General features: G+C 44.1%; 1 protein-coding gene and 1 long non-coding RNA gene across 2 annotated transcripts in view; one reads left to right on the top strand and one right to left on the bottom strand.

The window, feature by feature from the left end:
* The window catches only part of Mrps27 (mitochondrial ribosomal protein S27), an 83,219-nt gene that overhangs the window by 42,548 nt on the left and 24,005 nt on the right, over positions 1–16,666 (top strand). Inside the window, exon 5 of the mRNA XM_038322975.1 lies at positions 16,127–16,241. Coding sequence (XP_038178903.1) covers positions 16,127–16,241 — 115 coding nt within the window. The remainder of the gene's footprint in view (positions 1–16,126; positions 16,242–16,666) is intronic.
* On the bottom strand, positions 4,454–11,569 carry LOC119809825. The gene is made up of 3 exons (XR_005284674.1): positions 11,524–11,569; positions 7,398–7,451; positions 4,454–4,739 (listed from the first exon to the last, which is right to left on the bottom strand). It is a non-coding gene; the product is annotated as an uncharacterized LOC119809825 (long non-coding RNA).

The following is a 16,666-nucleotide window of genomic DNA, read 5'->3' as shown; positions in this document are numbered from 1 at the left end:
TATAATCTTGCACTTAGGAGACTGAGGCAGGATACCTTTCCATGGTGTGTTCTTGCCCCCTGCTGTGCAGGACCTGGGATCAAACTCAGGTTTGTCAAGCCTGGCAGCAGGCCCCTTCACCTGTATAGCTGGCTGGCTGCCTGGCCTTTAGGCTAGATTGCTATCTGCAGTTTCAGTTTCCTAGACTGTGAAGGGGAGCTGGGGAAGGCATGGAGGCGTGAATGTCATGCCTGGCATTTCGGAAGGATCCGGGCCATCTGAGTTAACAGTGTTATTTAGCACCATTGCCATTGTCATTCTCAGTCATAGTAAATATCACCAGGTGATGAGGGCAAGGCAGCTGTCATTCTCCTGTGTTACCTGCCTATTTATTTTGTTTTTAGAGATTTAAGTGTTGAAGAGAGAAACCCAGGAGCTCCCAAGTATATGATACCCTTTTGTAAGTTCCATTCACCCACACATTCTGAGGAATAAACTCAGAACTGACTTGCCAACAGACTTGACTTAGCATTGCACAGGGTTGCAGGAATGCCCCAGACATTCAGTTCTGTCGTCGGTCACCCACCATAGCAGCTCACACCGACGTTCTTGCATTTTTTAAGATCTACCTTAACATAGCGTCCTAAAACACAATTAGTGGTTATTTATGGATTAGTAGATGTATTTATATATCTATAATTTTTTTCAAAACAACAAACCCATTCTGTATTTGTTTTTATAGATATTCTATTAAGCCAGCAGCCCTTTGCTGTCCTGTGACTGGTGTCTACATATGTTCTCGTGTGCTGCCCCCCCACCTCCATATCACCACAGCCCAGGGTCCCCTCAAACTCACTGTGTAGCCTGAACTCCCCTCTAGTGCCCTAGTGCTGGGATTGGAGGCGTGTGCCAGTATACACAGCTACTGTCCACACTGTCTGAAAGAGTTGGTGACTCCTGTGAAGTAGGAATAGACACCTGAGCTTTCAGCTCTGAGCAGTTTCGTGTTGCCTGTGGTGGGGAGAGGTGAGAATGCGTATTCTTGGCTACATGGAGAGCAGAAGCCCAGGCTGGGCCATTGGCTTGTGCAGCAGGAAATGCTTTGCCTGTTTTTCATTTCCTCTTTTTCGACCTTGGGTAGTAGTATGTTCTACACTCTCCTGAGATCTTGCCTCTAGCCCCGTGCCAACTCCTGAGTAGTGTTTGGTAGCTCCTCTTTCGAGTGGTTCAGTGCGTCTGCTCTGGGCATTGTTGTCTAGTCCCCACAGAAACTGGTGAGGACTGATCTACCCCAGGACTCCAGGTAGAGGCTCTGTGGTACTATAACTGTCTTGCCAAGCTTGTAGATACGAGTCCAAAGGAAGGAGGACACTCATGGGTAATAACTTCCTGTTGGGTCACCCCACTCTGAATCCCTTGTCCTTTGTAACTGTCCCCTGCCGTAACCCCACTATCTTACTAGTCTGGGTGGCACACACCTGCTCTGGTTGGCATGAGCCTTTGTGACTGTGAAAAGCCTCTCTGTTCTCTCTGTTTCACCTTGTAGCTCTTTAAGACTGTCTTTGGAGGAATGAGGGGAAAGGGACTTGTCACTGACCCTGTACTTACCCCATGCCAACTGCTCTGGCTGCTGGCAGCCACATGTTTGCCTCACATGTGCCCTGAGCATATGTTGGATGTGGCTAGAAATACTCCTAAGAGCTCACATTTTATTCATTGACCTGTTGGATTGGCTGCTATTGGATGCTCTGTCTGGGGTCCCTGAAAATACCATGCAGCGAGCACTGTGCTCAGCTTACTTAATCTTCATTATCAATCCAGAGTTCTACCCTTGCTTTATAGATTAAGGTCCTGAATTAGTTTCCTAAACTCATAGGAAAAAATTCTTGTCTAATGTCATGTCTTGTATCTTAGCTTCTCTACTGCCAAGAGCAGCTATGCCACAGTTCTTAGTGCTGTGGTTGCATAAATGTCTTGCACGATCCGTTTGTAAAAGCTTGATCCTCAAGGTAGTGCTAGTGGGAGATGCTGTGTGCCTTTAATAGGTGGGATCCAAAGAAAGGTCCTTGGGTGCCATCAGAAGGGATCTGGGGCTGGATTGCTAGATTATATTTGTGGGTCTCTGGGTCAGTGTTCAGCACCATTACAAAAGGAAAAAGTTTAGATGTTGTAGCCAGTCTCTGTCTCTCTCTCCTTCGTGGCTTGGGACATGAGTGGTGTGTCTACCATGCTGATTGAGTTTCTTTTCCTTTTCTTATGATAAAATACTCTTACAAAGCCACTTAAGAGGGAAGGAATTTATTTATTCTCTCAATTACAGTTTATAGTCCATTGTGGTAGGTCAGTCACAGCAGTAAGATCTTGAAGCACATGGCTTTCATAGGCAAGAACCTGAGGGCAGGGGCTGGAGAGATAGCTTAGCAGTTAAAAGCACTTGCTGAGGCTGAGGCCCTGGATTCAGTTTCCAGAACCCAAATGACAGTTTACAACCGTCCATAACTCCATTTCCAGGGAATCCAACGCCTTCTTCTGACCTCCCCAGGCACCAGGCATGCGTAGAGTGCACACCACACTCACACATGCAGTCAAACACTCATACACGGAGAATTAAACTAAAATCTTAGGAGGAAGAGGAGAAGTATGCAATGAGTGCTTGCTGTTGCTCAGCTCCCTTTCTCCACTGAGCAACCTCCTAGTCCAGGATCCCAGCACCCACAGTGGTTGAGTCTTCTCATCTCAGTTAATGTAGATAACCCCCCACAGGTGTGCCCAGAGGCCCAGCTCCCAGATTCTACATCCTGTCGGCAAGAAACACTCACCACCTCACGTGCATTCTTGCCACAATGTGCTGCCTCAGAGACTCAAACCACAATCTGAACTTGATCCTCCAGAGCCATGAGCAAAAGTAACCCCTCCCTTACAAACGACTGTGCCAGGTATTCCACCGCAGTCTCAGAAAGCTAGCTGGCTAGTGTACTTAGCACTAATGAGGATTTTGGTAAGCAGTACCGAGCGCAGTGCCATCAAGTGCCTAATGAAGTAGGCTGTAATCATAATACTGCGTGGATGTGTACATATTTGTACTCTGCTGCTTCCAGCTGTCAAACACATGCCTAATTCTCTTTTGATTTTCATAGTAACCCAGTGGTTACAGCATTATCACCTCTGCTTTATAAATGACAAGACTAACTCTCAGGGTAAGTGACTTAAGCCGGCAGTGGGCGGGGCCTGTTCTCACCAGACACAGAGCAGCGTCTCTCAGGCAGCTCCTGGTGCAATGCCAGTGGTTTTTCATTGTACAGTGGTTTGGTCCTCCCATGTGCCTGAGTGAATTTTGTTGGTTCCCTCCCCACCCTGCACTTGTTTGGTTTACCTCTCTATGTAACCAGCCCTTGTTACCATGTTCCCTCTCTGCACCTTCAAATGCTCAGTACAGGACACAGTCCAGGGGTTGTCAAGATTAAAAACTTGCATGAGAAAGGAGGACCCTGTTGTATGAATTTTTTACTCTTTTGACTTTCTGTGGGGCCTGCCACCCAGTTCCCAAATAAATCACTCAGAGGCTGATTCCTAGTTATGAATGCCCAGCCTTAGCTTGGCTTGTTTCTAGCCAGATATTCTTAAATTATCCTGACTACCCTTTGCTTCTGGGCTTTTATCTTTCTCTATTTCTGTATACCTTTCTTCTTTCTCTGCAGCTTGCTGTGTAGCTGGGTGGCTGGCCCCTGATATCCCCCTCTCCTTGTTCTCTTGCTCCTAATGTTCCTCATTTTTCCTTTTATACTCTCTGCCCACTTAGCCCTGATTGTCCTTACTTCTGCCTCTCTATTGGCTGTCCACTTTTTATATTAGGACCATCAGGTGTTGTAGACAGGCAAACAACCACAGCTTCACAGTTAATCAAATGCAGCTTAAACAAAAGTCAGATCACATACCTGAAAATAATATTCCCCAACAGGACCCTGTCTCATCTGCATTTCTAATAAAGAAGATTATCATGAAGAGAACAGTTGGGTTTCCTTTCCTATTGAAAGCTGTAGCTCAAATATACATACATACAAACTTACATACACGTATACACACACATGTATAATTTGTTTTTGATATCCAGATCAAGCCTCATTCCAGGCAAGGAATATGTTTATTCATCTTTATCAGGTGGTCCTTCGTGTAAATATTGTGGCTGCTAAGTGTTCAAGTGCAGAAGATAGAAGATTTGTTCTCACCAAATGCTCCAGAAAGCCACATTAAGTAATTCCAAATAGGTTCAGAAACTGAATTCTTTTTTACATTCAGTTTTTACTTAATTGAAATAAAATTAAAAATTTGAAAGAATGACCTGAAACCAAAAAAAAAAAAAAAAAAAAACCTCCCACTTTTTGGTACCAGTTCCCAGAGCTTCCTTCATTGTGACAGACATATACATGTGAGCAGCTTTCCTAGCGTTGTGCTTGAGATGCCACTTCACATATGTTCATGCAGGACATGCCCAGTGCTTCCTGCCCAGTGGTTGTCCTGTATATGAGCTGACGATATCAGGAAACTTAGGAAGAAGAGGTGTTTGCATGGCCCATTTCTCCGCCCTCACCTGTGTGTAGCCGTGACCAACAGGCTGTCCATCTTCAGGATACGGAGGATGCTTTGAGGACTACAGTGCACAGTGACAAGCAGTAAACGTTTTTGCAGTGGCATTCTGTCCCCAAGCTGGTCTGACTTCCCTGGTAAGGTCTTTCTGGAATCTGTTTATTGCCCACCAAAGCCTTTAAAAAAAAATAAAATAAAAGAGGGGGAGGAGTTAGGGCCAGGAAGGAAAGATGAAACTTTTGCTGTGTTCTCACTCCTTCCCTATGACTCACACTTAGCGAAGCAGAAGGCCTTGGAAGGCTGCCTGAGTCACAGTCGAGCTGCTCTCCTGGCCCTTGCCGGCACTGTTCTAATTTTCCCAGGCAGTAAAAGATGTTTTTCAGATTGTTCATCCACTCACTCCGGGCCAGCTTAGAGCTTTTTCTTTGCTAAAGCGTGGTATTTTTATGGAAGGTCAGCCAGAACAGTGAACTCAGACTTTGGTATTCGGTGTATCACTCAAGAAACGCTCTTCTGCATTCAAAACTTGCACCGTTCTTTCTCATGGTTGTCCTAGTACCAAGAGGAGTTGTAGGTGGCCTTTAGCCTTCCCATGAGGTCAAGTTTGCTTTTGGTCATTCTTAAGAATGTTATTAGCATTTTATGTTTCTGTGTTTTAGATATTCAGTTTTTTAAATGCTTGGTTTTGATATAGAAGCTGACTTGAGTTAAATAGAGTTAAATTTAATATGTCTATTAAATGTCCATATCTAGATCTGACCATTGGCAGTCCAAGAAAGAAGCAGGTTAATGAGCTTTCCACCATCATAAGGGATAAACTTACAAAGAAAAAGGAGCTACTTTTGGCCGACAGCGATAGAAGCTTGAGTCTTTAGTGTGTAGGCCCATTGTATTTCATCCTCTGGTAGGGCTCCTGGTGATGACAGCAGGGAACATGGTGACAGAGTAAAACCACCTACTGCATGGCTGGGAATGAAAAAGATGCAAGGACCTGGGCAGGATCTCACAACCCCCATCAGTGGCACTGCTCCATGGCCCTGGGCCACCACTTCCCAGCAGTACCTCCAACAGAGTGGGAGATACACAAGATCTAAAAATGGGGCTGGAGACATGACTCAGTGGTTCAGAACATTTGCTGCTTTTCCAAGGGACCCGAGTTTGGTTCCCGGCATACATGTGAGACAGTTCACAATGGCCTATAATTCCAGCTCTGGATGATCTGACACCCTTTGGGGGCCTTTGTGGTCACCCATACACATGTGAGTATACTGACACAGAAGCATCAAAACAAAAATAAAAGCTATAGTGGTCACCTTTATTTTCCTGCTTTTATATATAAATACCTACTTTTGAATTTTTTTGAAAACTGACAAAATAAAACTAATTGGACTGACAATTGCAGATCTCAGCATGCAAACTTGCTTTTTTTAAACTTAAGACAATGGTTATATCCTTTTTATGGTTCCAGAAACTGTCAAGTAAGTTCTTACTAACTTTATGCCCACACCATCTTGAGACTTTTTTTTTAAAGAGAAGTCAAGCGTTTCTGCTGTAGGAATTTCCAGTGGGAATTCCCAGATAACAGGCGTTTCATACCAAAATAAGTGATGGCGGATGATTACGACCGCTTATGAGCGGTGTACTTACAGAGTAAAAGCTGTAAGAGATTCAGGGCCTGGCTCAGACCAGACCAAGGCTGTTCTCAGCCTTGCAGAAGCCCCTCCTTGGAGATGGAGAGAAAGGCAACAGCCCGTGGCTGCACAAGATGCTAAGAATAAAGGGCGGTTGGGGTAAACCTCAGGTAAGGTATTTCTACAACCCCTTTATGGCTCAGGCAACATTTTGGGATAGGGTGCAGCAAGAGTGTAAGCGCCTCAGAATGGGGAGGGCTTGTGAAGTTCCATTTCCTAATCAGGACACAGACACGGGAACCAGAAATTCACAGCACTCCGCACACTAGTGGTGAGTCTACAGAAGTCAGGCCTTCTTAACAGCCAGGGGTGGTGGGTCAGGGGCCCTTAGCGGCCATACCACACACTGCTGATACGTTGGCGGTCAACAGACCTAAGAGACAGAAGACATGGTAGCCGGTTGTGAACCCACTGTGGAGCCCACCACGCTCTGATGGTTAGTTCTAAACTCAGGATCACACAGAGGGTCCTCATTAAACTCTGTGGGACACAGACTAAGAGTAGGGGAAAGAGAGTTAGAGGGATATGGGGGAGCTTTATGGGCAGGAAAGGATGGGAGAAGATAGCTCCCAAAATACACAGTATATATGACATTGGAGAAGAACAAAATTTACTAATAAAAAATTTAAATACTGGGGCTGGAGAGATGGCTCATCGGTTAAGAGCACTGACTGCTCTTCCAGAGGTCCTGAGTTCAATTCCCAGCAACCACATGGTGGCTCACGACCACCTATAAGGAGATCTGGGGTGCTCTCTTCTGGCCTACAGCCAGGATACTGTATAAATAAATCTTAAAAAAAATTTAAATACTAGCAGTATATGAAACAGTGATTTATTTTTCATAAAAGAATCACTTTGGTTAAGTCTTTATTATATTTAAATTGAACATAGTAAATAGACAGTTGAATAGAAAGTGCTTTGCTCATGAAGAATTAATTGTTGAAATTTTTATTTTCTACAAAACTTGAGCTTGAGTTAAAATGTACTTGGGGGGAGCCAGCTAGTGGAGGAATATTAACTCTTCTTTGAATGTCTGGTAGAATTCTGCACTAAAACTGTCGAGACCCTGGGCTCTTTTTGGTTGGGAGACTTAATTATTGCTTATATTTCAGCAGGGATTATAAATCTGTTAAAATTGCTTACCTTATCTTGATTAACTTCCGTAGGTGGTATATAATAATCCACCATATAAAGCAACTGCAAGACAAAACCACATGATAATACATTAGATGCAGAAAAGGCCTTTGACAAAATCCAACATCCCTTCATGGCAAAAGTCCTGGAGAGAATAGAAACACATGGTACTCACCTCAACATAATAAAGGCAGTTTACAGCAAGTCTATAACCAACATCAACTTAGTTGTTGAGAAACTCAAAGCAATTCCACTAAAATCAGAAAGAAGATGAGGCTCTTGGTGTGGGAACCTTGTGCATGCCAGGCAGATGCTTAGTCCCTGAGGAATACCCTCAACCCACCAGCAGATATGATGGGGATGCCAGAGCCTGCAAGCTGGCATCTAAAACTTCAAAATAAAATGATATAATCATGAAAGTTAAGCTCAAGATCCCCCAAGCACACGTTATTTTATTTATTTATTTATTTATTTATTTATTTATTTTCAGAACAGGGTTTCTCTGTAGCTTTGGAGCCTGTCCTGGAACTAGCTCTTGTAGACCAGGCTGGCCTCGAACTCACAGAGATCCACCTACCTCTGCTTCCTGAGTGCTGGGATTAAAGGCGTGCGCCACCACCGCCTGGCCTCTCTTTTGTTTTAGATTTCCCTTTTTAAAGCATCACTCAGTGTTGAAGACTGAGCAGTTTTGTTTTTAATTAAAATCTTTTAGGAGTCTTTGAACCCTTGAACCCCATCTTCTGCCAACATTCTTGTTACTTTCCCTCCTATCCGCACCTCTTTCTAGGGCAGAGTCCGTGTCATCCTTCAGTCTGTAGATTGGACAAAGGAAGCAGAGGGAGGAAGGATATGATCGGTGGTTTCCTGCTAGTCCCCTTCCTCTGCTCCTGCTTTGTAGGGAAGGCAGTGTTTCCTCCTGGCTTCAACTCTATTTATAGGCAGGGTGATACTCAAAATTGGCAGTGGATGGCTGTTTCTATGTAAAGAAAGCTCACAAATGTCAGCATATATATATATTGGCATTAGTAAATCTTAGTGGGCCTAGTGAGAGCCTAGCTTAGTTGGGGTCAGTAACAGAAATAGAACCTGGCTCTGGCTGGATTGTGCATCCTTTTCGTGATAAACAGAAGTCCTCGGGGATCTGACTTTGTCATACTCTAGGAGAGTCAATGCTGACAGTTCCAAGGGTGCTTTTCTTCTTCCTTTGAGAAAAAAAATCTGATTCTTAAGAAATCCAGATTAGTGCTGAGCCTCTCGGTGATGGCCCGGGGCCTCTGTAATTCCACAGCAGACAAGTAAGATGTGCTCATGCTGGCTGGCTTCCTTCTCTGCCTCTCCTGGGCCTGCTCACTTCTCTTGTGGCAAACAGAATCCTGCCTGCTTTGGTAAACCTAGAGTATTCTGGAAACACTGACTCTTATTCAGTCCGACCAATACCCTATTGATTTTCTTCCCTGTCTGTCTCCCTTCCCCTTCCTCGGAGTTATTCCAGTGGGGCCATGACTAATCAGTGTGTGGTTTTCCTGCCTTAGTTAGCGTATTCATGGCTTTGTAATTTCGTCTTAGCTTTATAAGACACCAGGAGACATTTGTATCTTTTTGAACTCGCGTGCGTCTTGTCTGTAGGTTTCATATTCAAAACTGAAAAATCTTCCCGTATCTCTGCCTCAAACCAAGCCAGTTCCCACAACTTGTATGTTTTTATAAAGTAGGTAAGTTCTAGAATCCAGTTTTGTTTCTCAGCTTTCTGCCTCTCCTAGCCAGAGGCCCTCTCCTGTTTGTGACCCTCAGGCTTCCGTGGTTCTTAGAGCTAGCCTGTGAGCCTGGGGATGAGCAGTGTTCTTCTGGGTGCAGTCTCACCAGCCGCCAAGTGATGGGGCCATTACCAGGAGAACATTGGCGATCACTGTAATATTCCTTCTCTCTTTCTCTCCCCATAGTACTCCCCTCTAGCTGTACACACTGCCTTGGAAGCAGATAAACTAGTGTTCTCAGCAGCAAAGAACACAGGCTTTGTTCTGACTGGCTCCCTTAGGACCCCTGAATGAAGGAGCCAAAAGACCATATGGTCTGTCCAAAGTTCTTTTTTTGTTCCCTGCACCAGAATAAAAAAGAGGTTTCATCTCCAGACTAGAGTCTGGGATTGCAATTTGGGTCATTGTATCTGACACAGGACTGCTGTCAATTCATGGCTGTAGTCTCTCTCCTGGATTGAGAAATGCAGATCTGGCAAAACAGCAGCCAGCTCCAACCAAAGAGACAGAACAATATAGGACATGGTGACACATGTCCCACTTGTCTTGCTTACTCGTGCAGTAGGGTCCAGTATGTCTTACAGCATCGTGCTTCCCAGTGAAATGCCAGGGGCCTCATTTTTAAGCTTTGGGTAGAACAGGTTCAGACTCTGATAATTAAGAAGTCCCTCTGGCATGCGACTTCATTTTCGAAATGTGTTATTATGCTACATTAGTTTAGCACTACATATTGTAGAATTTTGTACCGTGTTATTCTACCGAAAGCCTCCTTGCTTGTCCTTTGAGGCTGGCCAGCAGAGTGCCCGGGGACTGGGCTGTGGAGCTTACAGGAAGCTGCTTCCAAACCGTGTTGCAGGGTTTTTTTCCAAGTTCTTTTTGGAAATTGACAGAATACAAATTATAAACCAACCAACAGATGCAAATGTGGCTCCTGTTTGTTTGTTTGAGATGGAGGCTTTCTATGTGACTCTGGCTGTCCTGGAACTCACTTTGCAAGTAAGGTTGGCCTAGATCTCACTGACATCCCCCTGCCTCTGTCTCTGCACTGGGAGTAAAGGCGTGCGCCACCACACCCAGCTTTTGTAGTTCTTCTTATAAAGTAATACTTTCAGTTCTGGAAGGAGACCCAAGGAAATGATCTGCATAAGTCTTGCAAGTGACCAGAAAGTCCTTCAAGGTTGACTTCAAAGGGAACATGGGGGAACTTCTGGGCAACCCAGACTCTCCTTGTGCCTTCATTGTGGGGGCAGTTGTACGGCTGTCATCTGTAAAGTGTGCAGTGGTAGAACTGGAATATTGGAACTTCAGGATTTGAGCGTCACAGCTCTATAAACCCAACTCAGAAAACTGCCTAGATGTTTAATCAAAGGCATTTCATCTCCACTGGGGTAGCTAGTGAACTCTAAGTGTTCAGACACAACTCTGTATTAGCCTTTGGGGATGAAATAGGAAAACATCTTTTAAAATATATATATATGTATATATATATATATATATAATATATATTTTAAATATATATATGTTTCAATATATGTTTATTGAAAGTTAAAATTAACTGAAACTTCTTTAAACATAAAAATATGGGATCTAGAGCAGCAAAGATATTTTAATCTGTGATATTTCCATTTTGTATTTGTGGTAATTGAAGGAACTGAAGAGTATGGGTTCTGAAATGAACAGTTCTAAAAGCAGACTTGCCTGCAGGATGGAAAAGAAGTAATTATCTTTCTAATTACCTTTTTCGGATGAGAAACTGGGCAGCAACAATGGAATCAGTCTGGTTTCGTCACACAATGCTCTCTTGCTTTTTGGTAGGAGGAAGCGTTTGACCCTATTGATAATTGCAAACTTGGCTTCATGGGTTTGATTCACACTGCACATGCAGCCATGGAAGCAGCTGCATTTTCTCCTTGGCAGTCTTCTCTACTGCCCCTCCTCCATGCCCACCTCACTCGGTGGCTGAGGTTCCCATCTGGAAAGCCTGTTGCCACAGGGTACAGAATCCTCTGGGAAAGATGGAAAGCTGTGTGTATGGTTAGGCTTGGCTGGTGGCTCATATAATCAGGGAAACCAAGTGGAAAGCTTGCTCATTCGTGTGCAAGAGGCTGTGCTGTAGCTAGGTGGTAGGGCCGCTGTGGGACTGTGGCCCTGACATTGTGCATGAAGCCTGCAGCACTTGGATTTGTAACCCTCAGTCCTGGTGAGTGTGGCCACTTCTGTTGTTCAGCAGTGAGGAGATGTGCATTTGGCTCCCATGGAAGAGCAGCCATAGCCCATTCTTTTTTATTGTTTTTGACTAAATGATTCAGTTGGTCACAAATAACTATAGAGTTGCTGTCTGGTATTTTCCCTTTTACGCTCTTTTAAATGCCTTCTCTTACCTTCTAAGCAGTCTGAGGTGACCAGGCCTTTGGATCCATGTCTGCTTGGCAGGCTGTGACTCCACCTGCTGCCCTCCAGGTGTTGTCCGCCTCCAGTAAGCCCTGAAGTGGGCAGTTCCGGATGTGGCCTGAGGGAACCAGAAGCTTCTCAGTTCCTGCTGTTGGCTCAACCATGGTTTGGCTTCCTCAAAAGCTCTGGAAACCCCAGCTAGCACTGGGAACAGAGATCTTGTCTCCCACAGGTGCCAGCTTAGAACCAGAATGGACACTTGACAGCTCCCTCCCATCCCTCGTGTGTTCATTCCTCCCACCTCTAAGAAGTGCATGTCCACAGAGCTGAGCTGCAGATGTCTCCTGCCTTCTTGAGCACAGCATTGTTGGTGTTGTTTGGGCTTCATTTCTTCATCTTTTCTACACTCACACGGTTTGCTAGTCGCGGCAGCCTGCTGCTTCTGCTGTAGTAAAGTGTCTGTTGAGATGTGGCCCCAGCTGATGGCTCCAGGTAGAGAAGGGTGTCCTCTAGTGTCTGTAATCGCTAGTGTGCAGCAGAAGAGGGCAAAGGTCAGGCTGTTCACAGGCCAATTGGAAATCAGTGTGTCGGTTTGTGTTTTCTTTGTCCTTTCTGGTTGCCATGCTGGCCAGCAGTCCACAGGGTCTTCTAGGTGAGGCCCATTCCAGAGCCTGACCAGCTCGGCACAAGAATCCCCACCAAGCTGCTTGTGAAATTGGCTGAGATATCTCTCTCATACTATCCACGTAGTTCTTTTTTAGCCGAGTGTGTTGACTCCTTCATGGTCTAGAAATTCTGCACTAATTCTGCACTTCTCTCCCTTTCTCTTTCCTTCCTTTCCTCCCTCCCTCCCTCCCCTCCTTCCTTCCTTGTAACTGGAAGTTTCTTTCCCATTTTCCAGTTCCTGAATAAACACTCTGAGGTTTATATTAATTATAAAAGTTTGACCAATGGCTCGGACCCATTTATATAAGTTTATATAATTTATAAGTTAAATTAACCTGTTTCTACTATTCTATATTTTATCACGAGGCTCATGGTTTGTTACCTCACATCTTATTTCTCCGGCGGCTGTTGGCATCTCCCTGACTCTGCCTTCTTTCTCCTTGTATCTGTTTGGATTTCCCGCCTAACTATATTCTGCCCTGTCATAGGCCAAAGCAGCTTCTTTATTAACCAATAGTAATAAAACATATACAGCATATGGAAGGGCATCCCACATCCCTTCTTCTTTCTTTCCTTCCTTCCTTCCTTCCTTTTTTTTACCTTTTTAGTTTTAACACTGATGGGGCTAGAAAGGGGTCCACCTGCTGCCTGTATGGGAAGACTGGGGTTGCACTTTGCACAGTGTATTTCATGTGAGTGTTGCACTGCTGTTCCTGAAGTGGTGGATGTGGCAGTCAGCTGAGTGTCCTGGACGTTTGTGATGCACGGGGACTGTTAGGCCTATAGGCAGACTCTTCTCTCCCTCCCACCAGTTCCCAAATAACTGACACAGAGACTTAATATTAATTATAAATGTTTGGCTGATCGCTTGGGTTTATTACTAACTAGCTCTTACAATTTATGTTAATCTACATCTGCCATGTGGCATTACCTCTCTTTCATCTTGCACCTCCTGTTTCCTCTCTGTCTCTGGCTGGTGACTCCTGACTCCGCCCTTCTTCCCAGTGTCCTTAGTCTGGTTCTCTGGCCCAGCCTATCCTGTCCAGCTATTGGCCAGTCAGCTTTTTTATTAAACCAATCACAGCGACATGTATTTACCCAGAGTAAAGGAATATTCTACACAGGCCTTGCAGTTCAGGGGTCTCATTGACCTGACCTCTCCAGGAGCTGTAATACTTCCTTAGGCTTTTAAAAGCAGCCTGAAAAAGAAAGACTTCCCTTTTCTTCTAGGTGAGCCTTAGAATGTTAGCAAACAGCTTGAAATAAATGTTGATTTAAGCTATAAAGGTCCATAGATAAAGCTCCATTCTCGGTCTTCAAAGTCTCAGAGTCACTTGCTGATCATAAAGAAGAAAAAAGGCGCTTGCTTGGATGTGGTCATGAATATAGCCACCAATGTGGTTTAAAGTCTGTCAACAGCAGCAAAAAAGCCAAAACCTCTGGCCATCCAAGATGTTCTAAGGTGGGAGGTTAAAATGGAAATTAAGTTTAAAGTGCTCTTGGATGAAGAGGTGGTTGGCATTAAGATGAGAATAGATAAAACCACCAAAGCCACAAACTGTGTACCTAGCAACCCTTTGGCCATGCTCTCCTTATACTGTTATTAGAGACGTGGTAATGAGGCTGTACTGCCCCAGGCAAAGGGGTCACCGCTCTTTTCACGTGCAATGGGTGTTACCAGTGTAATAGTGTACGCAATATTGTAGCCTTTAATAAATATCTTGACTGAAGCTCTGCTTTTATTTTCTGAAAACCTTTATGAGCCAAGAAGTGTCAGGCACCAAGGAATCATATGGAATAAGTGGGTCCCAGTGTATCCCAGGAGTTTCTACCAAATAGGGACCATGTTCATCATCGAGACGATACACCTGCTATTTTACTTGGTGTTTTTTGTTTGTTTTTGTTTTTAAAAATAAAAGTTGCCTAGGGTGTGTAGCTTAGTAGCAGAGGCTTCACCTAGCACGTATACTGTCTTGGGTCCAATCTTCAGTACCCCTAAAATTAAATAAAAACAAAAGTGGCTGTTAATTGGCTACATTTTAAATCTCATGGTTTTGTTTGTTTTGGAGTAGAAAGGAGAGGTTCTTAAGTAGCCTAACTGTTGATTTGAAAATGTGTGGGAACATGTGGAATACTAAAACGTATGTTTTTTTCTCTATGCAAAGAGTTTGTGAGGTGGCTGTGCATTACCTTTCTGCGGCCAGATCACTGTCAACCTGAACTTAGTTTGACAGTTTTGTGTTTCTCATTTTTTGAGCTAATTTTACAAACAAACTAAAATAAGAAACATTTTCATGTCAAATCTAGGATGGAAGATAGATAGATAGATAGATAGATAGATAGATAGATAGATAGATAGATAGATAGATGAAACAAACTGAATATGTAAATTTGGTAGTGCATGACTTGAACACTCAGAGGCAGAGGCAGGAGGATGATGAGCTCAGAGCTAGCCTGTGCTACATGGCAAGATCCTCCCTGTCTCTAAAAAGGGTGTTGGAGAGAGCAACATGACTCCAAGTCTGTAAAAGATTTTCAGATTTTGTTTTAGCACGTCTCTCCCAGAACACTAACTACCCAAATTAAACACTATCCTGTCCCTCCTCTCCAAAGCTTTTCCCTTGTCACCCAAAGAAAGGAAACCAGCCTAAAGCACATGGCTGGAACTAGCTGGTGGCACATTGAAGAATCACCTCTAGAACAGTATTAGCATGTGCCCATGGCTCTAAATGGCAGAAAGGCTTTACCTCTAAGTTTCTGTCTCCTGTCTTTTTTTTTTTCCTAAATAAGAGTTTAACCTTTATGGGGCCCAGAGACTAGTGGTTAAAGAAAGTTGATACTTTGAAAATGAAGTCAAACAGACAAAGAAAAGAAAGCCAGAGCAGCACAGAGCTCTGGGGGAAACCAGCTTTGAGTTACACCAGCACTTCTTACATATTCAGGAATAACTGGGATACTACTCAGTCAAGAAACAAACACACAAACGAAAAGCTGACCAAGATCTCACATTCATGCCTCTCGGGAACCACTGGGCTTTCTGAGTGGTTAAAGAAAATGTGGGGGTTTCTGTTGTCTGAATAGACATGCCCAGATAATTCCACCTCCTCCACAGCCCTGGGGAGGTGAGAAGTGCCGTCCAGCCCAGTCTCTAGCCATGTGAGGAATCAGGCCAGAGCATCGTCCAGGAGCCATTCTTCCCAGTGACTCCATTTCAGGCCGCCTGTGACAGAGGGACCACAGTGGAGCTGTGAAGGAGGCAGCAGGGCTGTGGTTCCCGAGAGGCATGAATGTGAGATCTTGGTCAGCTTTTCGTTTGTGTGTTTGTTTCTTGACTGAGTAGTATCCCAGTTATTCCTGAATATGTAAGAAGTGCTGGTGTAACTCAAAGCTGGTTTCCCCCAGAGCTCTGTGCTGCTCTGGCTTTCTTTTCTTTGTCTGTTTGACTTCATTTTCAAAGTATCAACTTCAGTTTCACACATCCCTTCTGATGAGCTATGTATTTGCATAATGTTGTGATTAATATGTCCCCGAATAAGTTCCATAAATCTCACTAAAGCAAGATGTTGAGGCACGGGGTAGTAAGTAAATAATAAAGCTGGGTGTGGTAACACATACCTTTAGTTGGAACACTTTGGAGGTAGAGTCTGATCTGTAACTTCTAGACCAGCCAGGACTACATAGAGAATCTATCTTAAAACAAACAAATAAATAAATAGGTTTATATTTTTCTTTTATTATTTTGCCTTTCGTTTCAAACTTCCAGTTAAGAGTTTCACTTCAAGTGTTCACCAGTGTCAGCTCTCAGGGCTTTCGAGCACACTGACTGCACCAAATACTGTTTCAGTAGAAGGACCCGCTGAGGGAAGATGTTTGGGTTTTAATGTTAAGAGAAAACGCCAGTATTGTCTCTTCTTGTGTCTTATTTAGATTTCGACACAGTCCCAACTGTTGGTACCTGAGAGACTGGACCATCCACACCTGGATTAGGCAGTGTCTGAAATACGGTGCACAGGACAAAGCCTTGTATACCATTGTTAATAAGGTGAGGGTTTCCCGCATGCTTCCAGGTGTATGTGATCTGCTGTTTGTACCCGTGATGGTACCAAAGAGAAGTACCAAAAGCTACTTTTCTTAAGTTGTCCTCTCAGGGTCCTTCTGCTGTCTTCAGACTGGAATTGGTTGTAAACTAACCAACAAACTGAAAACCTGAAGCTCCTGTCGCTGCCGCTTTTCCAGTGGTCAGAGAAGGACAGGCGAGAGCGGAATGTGGTCCAGTCAGAACTCTGCACTGGTGGTCACTTAGTTTTCATCCTTAGGCCTGGGATCTCTTGCCTGCTTCCCTTTCATAAATTTGAGTGAGTGGTGACCATTTCTGATGGAGTGTCATCTCCAGCTTGTTAGGACTGTCTTACATTTTTTTCAGAAGATGGTATTCCCATGGCTGGCTCTTCCTTCCCACAAGCCCCA

This window comes from Arvicola amphibius, chromosome 3 (assembly GCF_903992535.2).
Source record: "Arvicola amphibius chromosome 3, mArvAmp1.2, whole genome shotgun sequence".
Classification (NCBI taxonomy): Eukaryota; Metazoa; Chordata; class Mammalia; order Rodentia; family Cricetidae; genus Arvicola; species Arvicola amphibius.
The sequence above is the reverse complement of the archived record's forward strand: the minus strand, read 5'-3'. Positions and strand labels throughout refer to the sequence as shown.